General features: G+C 41.3%; 1 protein-coding gene across 1 annotated transcript in view; it reads right to left on the bottom strand.

Moving 5' to 3' along the window:
• Positions 1-7,990, bottom strand: part of carmil1 (capping protein regulator and myosin 1 linker 1) — a 16,443-nt gene extending 8,453 nt beyond the window's left edge. The window contains exons 1-16 of the mRNA XM_039664124.2: positions 7,857-7,990; positions 7,017-7,114; positions 5,501-5,551; positions 5,365-5,424; positions 4,800-4,921; positions 4,604-4,701; positions 4,438-4,508; positions 3,672-3,745; positions 2,438-2,513; positions 2,255-2,343; positions 2,049-2,143; positions 1,702-1,788; positions 1,318-1,406; positions 1,138-1,215; positions 758-834; positions 522-626 (exon numbers count right to left, since the gene is read on the bottom strand). Coding sequence (XP_039520058.2) covers positions 522-626; positions 758-834; positions 1,138-1,215; positions 1,318-1,406; positions 1,702-1,788; positions 2,049-2,143; positions 2,255-2,343; positions 2,438-2,513; positions 3,672-3,745; positions 4,438-4,508; positions 4,604-4,701; positions 4,800-4,921; positions 5,365-5,424; positions 5,501-5,551; positions 7,017-7,114; positions 7,857-7,896 — 1,310 coding nt within the window. The 5' untranslated portion in view covers positions 7,897-7,990. The remainder of the gene's footprint in view (positions 1-521; positions 627-757; positions 835-1,137; positions 1,216-1,317; positions 1,407-1,701; positions 1,789-2,048; positions 2,144-2,254; positions 2,344-2,437; positions 2,514-3,671; positions 3,746-4,437; positions 4,509-4,603; positions 4,702-4,799; positions 4,922-5,364; positions 5,425-5,500; positions 5,552-7,016; positions 7,115-7,856) is intronic.
• Positions 7,991-10,314: the final 2,324 nt, after the last annotated feature.

The raw sequence follows: 10,314 nt of genomic DNA, 5'->3' as shown, positions 1-10,314 counted from the left end.
AGCAGAACATCAGGAGAACATCAGAAGAACATCAGAAGAACACCAGGAGAACTTCAGAAGAACATCAGAAGAACATCAGGAGAACATCAGAAGAACATTAGAAGAACACCAGGAGAACTTCAGAAGAACATCAACAGAACATCAGAAGAACATCAGGAGGAAATCAGGAGAACTTCAGAAGAACACCAGGAGAACATCAGGAGAAGATCAGAAGAACATCAGCAGAATATCAGCAGAACATGCAGAGAACATCAGGAGAACATCAGAATAACATCAGGAGGAAATCAGGAGAACATGAGAAGAACACCAGGAGAACGTCAGAAGAACACCAGGAGAACATCAGGAGAACATCAGGAGAACATCAGGAGAACATCAGCAGAACATCAGGAGAACATCAGGAGAACATCAGGAGAACATCAGCAGAACATCAGGAGAACATCAGTAGAACATCAGGAGGAAATCAGCAGAACATCAGCAGAACATGATCAGGGGTCTGGATGGACCGCTGGACTGAGACTCACTTGAGTCCTTCAGAAGGGAGTTTGGTTCCAGAGAGGCAGATGTTCTGGAGGGACGAAGCGCTGCTGAAGAACTGCTTGAAGGAGGACGGAAACTCCTTCCCTCTCCTGCAGCACAAACCATCAGACTGAAACACCTGACATCTGTGTGTGTGTGTGTGTGTGTGTGTGTGTGTGTGTGATGGGCAGGTTTAGGGGTCAGGTTAGAGTAAGTGTGTGTGTGTGTGTGTTTGTCGTACTTGAGACTGAAGACACTTCTGGACATGTTGAGAACCGTCAGGTGTTTGAGAGAGCCACGCTGCAGTGACGAACACACCTGAAGAACAACAAATATCATCATCCTCAAATTTATAACCTATATATTATTATAAAGACCAAATTAATACAGTTATATTAATATTTTCAATATTTCTACAGTATTATTTGTAAAATGTTTAGTTTCTATTATGTTACATCATTGCATTCTATTCTATTCCTCGTAATGCTGTTAGATGTGTTTGATTTATTTTAATAAAATAGTATTTATTTTTATCAATTTATTATTATTATTATTATTCTTTTTGATTTTTTGAATGTGATTGTGTTGTGGTGTGTGATTGTGTAGTTGTGTGTGTCTGACCAGATCGAGGGAAGATTCGCTGTTCGACAGGTCGAGTGTGTGCAGACGGTTGGGTTGAGACAGGAAACTCCACAGATGCTACAAACACACAACAACACACAGATCAACACAACCGAAAAACTAATTCACATTATATAAAATAATGTGTGTGTGTGTGTGTGTGTTTGTGTGTGTGCGTACAGGCATGTCCTCCCCTCTTAGTGTGTTTCCAGACAGATTCAGGTGTGTGAGTGATGTGGAGCAGAAACACTGAGCCAGAATATTCACACCTGAAAACACACACACACACACACACACACACACACATTTAGATTATTCTAAAGGATTTATATGTGCACATTATTAATGTTTTAATAATCTTAAATCAGAATCAGTTCCTCTTCAGCATCTCTTCTCTTCTCTGATGACGAGGGCGGGGCTATAACCTGTCACTCACAGGAGATTAGCCAATAGCAAACCACAGCCATCCAAACATCCAATCAATTCCCTACGGACACAATCAAGCCCCGCCCACATTTATAAGTGCGTGCGTGTGTGTGTGTGTGTGTGTGTGTGTGTGTGTACCTTTAGATGACAGTGAGTTCTTGGACAGGTCCAGGTGTTTCAGTCCAGGTGTGAGTTTAGACAGGGCAGGGCTCAGAAACATGACACCTGTCAATCACACACACACACACACACACACACACACACACACACACACACACACACACACACACACACACACACACACACACACACACACACACAGAACAGAACCTTTGAGAACCTCTCCAGAAAATTAGCCTAACGGAGAGCGGTTGTAATCGCAATTCAATTTTTACCCCAAACCGCTCAGCCCTAGTGTGTGTGTGTGTGTGTGTGTGTGTGTGTGTGTGTGTGTGTGTGTGTGTGTGTGTGTGAGAGTTTTGTACCTTTGTCTTCAATACAGTTGTTGGGCAGACTGACTGCCTTTAACGCTGAGTTTGGATTGTGACTCAACGCAGCAGCAAACCTCTGAGCAAAATCACTGAAACACACAGTGTAACACCGTAAAACATAGTGTAAGACTATTCTGATAAAAATTATATATAATATATAAATATACTGTATGTGTGTGTGTGTGTGAGTGTATGTGAACCTCTTGAGTCCGGTGTTGTCCAGAGTGAGTTCCTCCAGTCTGGTAGATCGAGACATAACTCTGAATATCTGATCACACAGATCTGCTGTCTACACACACACACACACACACACACACACATGATGAGTGTAAGAGCACATCATCCTCAAGCAGAACGATATAATCCGACAGACACACAGTCACCAGTTTAAAGTCCTTTATGGAGAGTTTGATGAACCACTGATTGAACTCCAGAGCAGCGGTGATGGCCAGCAGATCCCTGAACACAACAACACAAATCACACTCAACACACACCACTTTAACACAAACCACGCCCAACACACACCACTTTAACACAAACCACACTCAACACACACCACTTTAACACAAATCACACTCAACACACACCACTTTAACACAAACCACGCCCAACACACACCACTTTAACACAAACCACACTCAACACACACCACTTTAACACAAACCACACTCAACACACACCACTTTAACACAAACCACGCTCAACACACACCACTTTAACACAAACCACACTCAACACACACCACTTTAACACAAATCACACCCAACACACACCACTTTAACACAAATCACACTCAACACACACCACTTTAACACAAATCACACTCAACACACACCACTTTAACACAAACCACGCTCAACACACACCACTTTAACACAAATCACACTCAACACACACCACTTTAACACAAACCACACCCAACACACACCACTTTAACACAAATCACACTCAACACACACCACTTTAACACAAATCACACTCAACACACACCACTTTAACACAAACCACACTCAACACACACCACTTTAACACAAACCACACTCAACACACACCACTTTAACACAAATCACACTCAACACACACCACTTTAACACAAACCACACCCAACACACACCACTTTAACACAAATCACACTCAACACACACCACTTTAACACAAATCACACTCAACACACACCACTTTAACACAAACCACACCCAACACACACCACTTTAACACAAATCACACTCAACACACACCACTTTAACACAAACCACACTCAACACACACCACTTTAACACAAACCACACTCAACACACACCACTTTAACACAAACCACACCCAACACACACCACTTTAACACAAACCACACTCAACACACACCACTTTAACACAAATCACGCTCAACACACACCACACTTGCGCTTTACACCGCTACAGGACATGACGCATGCATCTACACACAGTGAATATGGTCAGAAACCTCTATCACACCAGTAGTGACGCAACAGTAATATTGTGTTTTCACTCATGCTGGAGGCGTCCACATCATTCTTTGAGTAAGTGTACACAGTATTTTTTGTGCCTGGATTCCACAATCCGTAGCGTAAGACAGGTGTGTCACAGGTGTGTGTTACCTGTTGTCCAGGTGGATGAAGTCCTGCAGGCAGAGCTCCCGTGTGTCCTGAGACAGATAGATGGTGTCCACGTCCTTCAGAAACAAACACAGAGCTGTGAGACGGACACTGAGACACACACGAGACGTGACGAGACGGACACTGAGACACACCCGAGACGGACACTGAGACACACAGGAGATGTGACGAGACGGACACTGAGACACACACGAGACGTGACGAGACGGACACTGAGACACACACAAGACGTGACGAGACGGACACTGAGACACACACAAGACGTGATGAGACGGACACTGAGACACACACGAGACGTGACGAGACGGACACTGAGACACACACGAGACGTGACGAGACGGACACTGAGACACACACGAGACGTGACGAGACGGACACTGAGACACACACAAGACGTGATGAGACGGACACTGAGACACACACGAGACGTGACGAGACGGACACTGAGACACACACGAGACGTGACGAGACGGACACTGAGACACACACAAGACGTGATGAGACGGACACTGAGACACACACGAGACGTGACGAGACGGACACTGAGACACACACGAGACGTGACGAGACGGACACTGAGACACACACGAGACGTGACGAGACGGACACTGAGACACACACGAGACGTGACGAGACGGACACTGAGACACACACGAGACGTGACGAGACGGACACTGAGACACACACGAGACGTGACGAGACGGACACTGAGACACACACGAGACGTACAGAGTTGAGCTGTACTGACCCACTGAACCTCGTCTCTGTAGGGGACGCCCATCTGATCACACACACACCAGTAGAGACGCGAGAAACCGCCTGCAGCACCACACACACAGATACAGAGACGGGTTAACACAGACGAGAGCAGTGTGTGTGTGTGTGTGTGTGTGTGTGTGAGAGAGATTCTGTACCGCAGGGTCCGGCTTCTGCTGGGATGGGGTTTTCCCACAGTGTCTGTAAACTGGTGATTCTCTCCACCGGCTTTAACACAAGTTTCTTTATCACCCTCCTGAAACACACAAACAAACACATGAAATAAAGACACACACACACACACGTGTGTATGGAGTTATAGTGTGTATGTGTGTGTGTGTGTGACAGTCTTACAGCGGGTCGAGTCCTGGACAAATCTCCTGAATGTTTGTTCCTATTTGTGCAATAAAATCATCAGTGTCTCGATCAGACGCCAGTCTCAGAGACAGCTGTCCTCTGTCATAGTCCACCAGCAGCTACACACACACACACACACACACACACACACACACTGTTACGGCACAATATGACCAGCAGGGGGTGATCATGTACATCCATCACAGCATTACATCACTGTTAAACCCAGTTAAACCGTGGTAATCAAATTCATGAATTAAACATCATTACATTATCATTTATTTGATAATGTAAAAAATATTAGTTTTAGTATTTAAATCATATCAAATTCATTATCATTATGTACAGCATGAAACATAATTGTCTGTCTGAATCAAACTATCAGTGTATCTCTACTTTGAATGTGATATGATCAGTTAATAAAACCATGTGCAATACCCAATACACACTTACATGTGCATTATACCTATATCTGTTTATCATATTTCTTTAAATATATATATATAATCATTGTGTGTTTAAGCATTTGGCAAGAAAGGAGAGTGTGCTAGCTGATGTTCACCTGCTTCTGTTTGACACTGTTGATGCTCTGAATGTCGAACACACTGAAGGACTGATCGACCTGAAGACATGAAACACACACACAGTCAGAGCACTTCAACACACACACACACACACACACACACACACACACTCACTTTAGCAGGCACTCGTGCGCTGAGCAGAAACACTCGATGAGGAGCGAGAGCCTGTGGGGAACCAGAGAAGAAGAGCATCAGTGACTCCAATGAAATAAATCAAACACAATCAATTAAGTTATTATAAATAATCGTGTGTTCAATATTGATTATTAATATACAGTTTAATGCGTACTATTCATTAAATATAACGTACGTAAAACATAAGTCATTCTGCAATTATAAACATTGCAAACCTTATTAAACTGCATATTCAATTCAGCAAGTATCGTCTATTTCTAATCTAAGACACAGTTACTCTGAATTTTAATCCAGTTTAGTATTATAATGTTTTATCTTTGATATATTGATATTGTCAGTCGGATAGAGATCTAAATCTTCAAGATTTAAATAAACACTGAACAGAGGAGACATCCTGACCGATCACACACACACACACACACACACACACACACACACACACACACACACACACACACACACACACACATTCATTTAGAAAGCAGAAGTGAGAATAATGACTGGAAACCTGCCGTGAACTCCATCAGATGAAATAACACACACACACACACACACACACACACACACACACACACACACACACATCTGCTTCACTGAGACGCGTGTTATCACTGGCAAACATGAATAACAACACTGAGGCTATTGCAAAATCCTGTGGAGGCTCCTGGAATGCAAAGTGTGTGTGTGTGTGTGTGTGTGTGTGTGTGTGTTTGAGAGAGAGAGAGAGAGAGAGAGAGAGAGAGAGAGAGAGAAGGAGAGTGTGTATGTATGTAAGTGTGTGTGTGTGTGTGTGTTCATGCCCAGAGGATCAGATCTCTGTCGTGTCAGGGCAGGAGAATGAGGGTAAGAATGTGTGTTTTACAGAGAAGAGCTTCTCTAACACCAACACTAACACTAACACTAACACTAACACTAGCTTCACACAAACACTTTTCTTCAACTTGTTCTCTCTCTTTTCACATTTGTGAGATCGGGACCAATAGAGAGTCCGTTCCAGAAGTAAAGAAAAGTCTTCTAACGATAACCACAGTGAGCAGTGAGGAGGTGAACTGATGATGTTTGCTTCTGTTGAAGGCCGTCAGTATTATTTCAACCTTTCCTTCAAATAATTGTTTTCCTGGTGAGAAACTACATTACCCATAATGCCTTACAGAAAAGTCCACCAATCAGAGAGTCGAAACAAGCAAAACTTGGCAAAAGATTGAATCCGTCACCCCACACTCTCAAATCACTGAAATAATTGAATATATTTGAATATTTTTCAGTAAACTTCAGTGGTTTATGTTTCTTCATTGTTTTCAGGTTGTTTGCAATGCTTTGTAGGATTGTAGTTCTTTTCCTCTTGTAGATTAGTATTTTCCTTCTGACTTTCACATACTTTTAGTTTGTGATGTTGTGATTGTCTTTGTATGGCTGCTTTAGTTCGCGATTTTATGAAGTTTTTAGGACATTAATATCACGCTCAGTGTCGGGACAGGAGACACGTCTCACTCACCAGGATTCTGCTGTCCAGTTTGTCACCTTTGACCTCCAGGTTGACCTTCTGAACCAAACACAGCTTGACCTGCTGCCCGACGGCCTCCTGAACGCTCTCTACACACACACACACACACACAGGTTTTGAGAGGTTTGAGAGGCTCAAGACAGGAAGTGCTTGATCATAAACGTGTCCCAGAACATCATATTTCTCATCAGACCGACCGCTCCTTATTGCTCTATATCTGCATCTAGTGGCTCATTTGTCTAGATTTATTGAGGATATTAGGAGAAACACCAATATGAAGATGATCTCTAAATGAAACCTGTCACCACAAACAGGACAAAAATCACTTTCATGTCATAACTGTGAAATAAAAAGCAGTCATTATGAAATGAAGTAAAAATTATGACAAAATTATAACACAAGAAGTCAAAATTATGGCATTAAAAGTCAGAATTACAGTCATCATTTTACACTTTTGACACTTTTTGTGTCATCGTTAAGATTAGCTAAATCGTGATTTTGTCGATCCATCAGTCAGTGTTGTTGACTGATTTGATTATTATAACGGGCTCTTGTGCGTTGGTCACGTCACGACACGCCGCTCGCGCCAGCGTCAGGTGTGGGCGGAGTCTGAACAGGCCCCTCCCACAGCTAACATACCTCAATAATAAAGCGCTATTAAAGTCTATTTATAGTTTTCCAGAGTAAATGAGCATTGAGCACAAACGCGATTTTAAGCAGTGCAGTCGCACACACACACACACACACACACACACACACACACACAAACACACCTACACACACACACAGACGCAGAGTAAGTCAAATGTGAGATATGACTGAAGTGTTTACCCAGCAGATCCCGAGGAACGCCAGACTCTTCCCCGCTCATCTTCTTCACTGGTTCTTCATGAGCTTCAGTTAAACCTTTAACACTTACAGTTACAGTAACAGAGCTGAGAGTGAGCCGGAACACCGAGCAGAGAAACCCCTCCCGCGAGACAGACACACACACACAGACCCCGCCCTCATTTACCTGAATATCTGTCTGTCTGTCTGTCTGTCTGTATGAGTCAGATGCGTTGTTATTTGAATAACTCATGTCGCTGAATATAAAGTGTGTTGTAAAGAACTGTAATGTGTGTGTGTGTGTGTGTGTGTGTGTGTGTGTGTGTGTGTGTTAAAGCTCATTCTGTGAGTGTGTGGTGTTTCAGTGAAGTTTCTCCTGTCCAACAGGGGGCGCCACTGCATCACATGTAACAAACAGACTACTTTCAGAAAACTTTCAACAATTATACACCATTATTAAATTACACATATTATTAATTATGTTTTGTGGTGAAGATTGTTATATTTATGTGACCTGTTTACTCAATATTTACACATTTTATTCGTTTATATATATATATATATATATATATATATATATATATATATATATATATATATATATATATATATATATATATTTATATACTTCCTACTTTATTTCTATTATTATTTTTCTCAATTCAAATGTGATGTAATATTTGGCCGTCCCGAACCTCTGGCTCTTTTGTATTTTGTAAATAAATGTTTAAATTCAAATTGAATAAAAAAACAACAACAACTGGATTATTTGAACTTTCGTAGCCTTGCATTTATATAAAAGATAAATCTACTAAAATGCATTAATGTACAGTAATGTTATATGCAAATGTAAAGACTCATCATCATATTGCACTGAATGCTGCTGTCGATGCACAAAATTCATATATAGGCTATATATATATATATATATATATATATATAGGCTATATATAATTTAGTAAATATTAGCCTAGTCCCATGGTCAGTGTGTTTGTTCTGCGTTTTATTTGCTACACTGTCCAGCTTCAGTAATATAAAGGCCGATTGTGTTTTAGTGGAACTGAAACCTGAGGACTGAGAGATGATTGTGATGATTTCCCACAAACACACCTAATCACTCACTCACACACACACACACACACACACACACACACACACACACACACACACACACACACACACACACACTATTGTTCTTACAGGAGCTCATTTCTTTATATTCACACAAGACCGTCAGAGTCCAGTTACATCCATTATTCTCATAAAAGGAGAGACGGATGAAAGACTGGAGCGTGTCGTGGCAGGTGTGGTGGAGGAGTGAGGAGGACTCAGATCAGATGCAGAGACCATCCTGGGCTTTTAATGATGATAAAAAACAAAACAGAAAATAAAAACTACCCCGAGGGGGGAAACGAGACAGAGACTGAAGCACACAGCAGCGAAACACACAGTGTACACTCGATGACGAATCGGTAACACACAAGGAGAATAAATAGGGAGAGTAATCAAGGCAGGTTACGGGGAGGACAGGTGGGGCAAATGAACCAATCAAGTAACGAGGTGGGCGGGGCTAGACATTCGACCATAGGCTACATCTCAACTCCAGTTATCCGTAATCTTAAACATTTCTTCTTCTTCTGTCCTGAAGTATTGAGCAGTTGTTAAGTGTGGTGCCTTTTGCTGTAACAGCTACCAATAACAACTAACCCTTAAAGACAATGAATTTATCTAGAAAAATGTATCAATGGTATAATGGCTAATGGGTTAAACACATAATCAGCCATAATCATTGATACGTGAAGGTAATCTTGTTGCATCTATGATTGTTTTGATTTTTAATCTGTATGGTGGTGTTTAGTTTACGCTTATTACTCACCCACATTGAAAACTAATCCTTTATCTGTCTATCCATGACCAGATGTCCTCTGATACTCACATGCCCAAACGTGTGTGTGATTCTGTGGTACCTTTATCACCTCTAAACTGGAACACACTGTTGACACACACACACACACACACACACACACTGCTAATGTTCCCATTAAGTTATTAATGATGTGCATTAGGGCATGAATAAATTGTGCAATTGCTATGTTTCACAATGTTTTTTTATTTGCCAATTTTCTTACTATCTTGTGTCAGTATAGCACAACACCATGGTTATCATGGCTGTGTTTTGTTTGCTGAATGTTGAAATCTGTGTGACGCATAGGCTATTTTACAAATACAGAAGGATTATATCAACACAATTAAAATTTTCACAAGGTGTTTATGACATAAACATTAGCAATACAATAAATGATCACTATCTGACATGAAAATTAGTTAAAGATGTAATTAAAAGTAAAAGTTTCCTGTTCGTTGAAATCAAAAAGATGTCTTGTTGCGTCACTGCTTCAATAAGAAGATGATTACAATACTATATAATTAAGTTTAAAAGGGAACACTGTTCACCATAATG

This window comes from Pimephales promelas, chromosome 18 (genome assembly GCF_988280905.1).
Source record: "Pimephales promelas chromosome 18, fPimPro1.hap1.1, whole genome shotgun sequence".
Classification (NCBI taxonomy): Eukaryota; Metazoa; Chordata; class Actinopteri; order Cypriniformes; family Leuciscidae; genus Pimephales; species Pimephales promelas.
The sequence above is the reverse complement of the archived record's forward strand: the minus strand, read 5'-3'. Positions and strand labels throughout refer to the sequence as shown.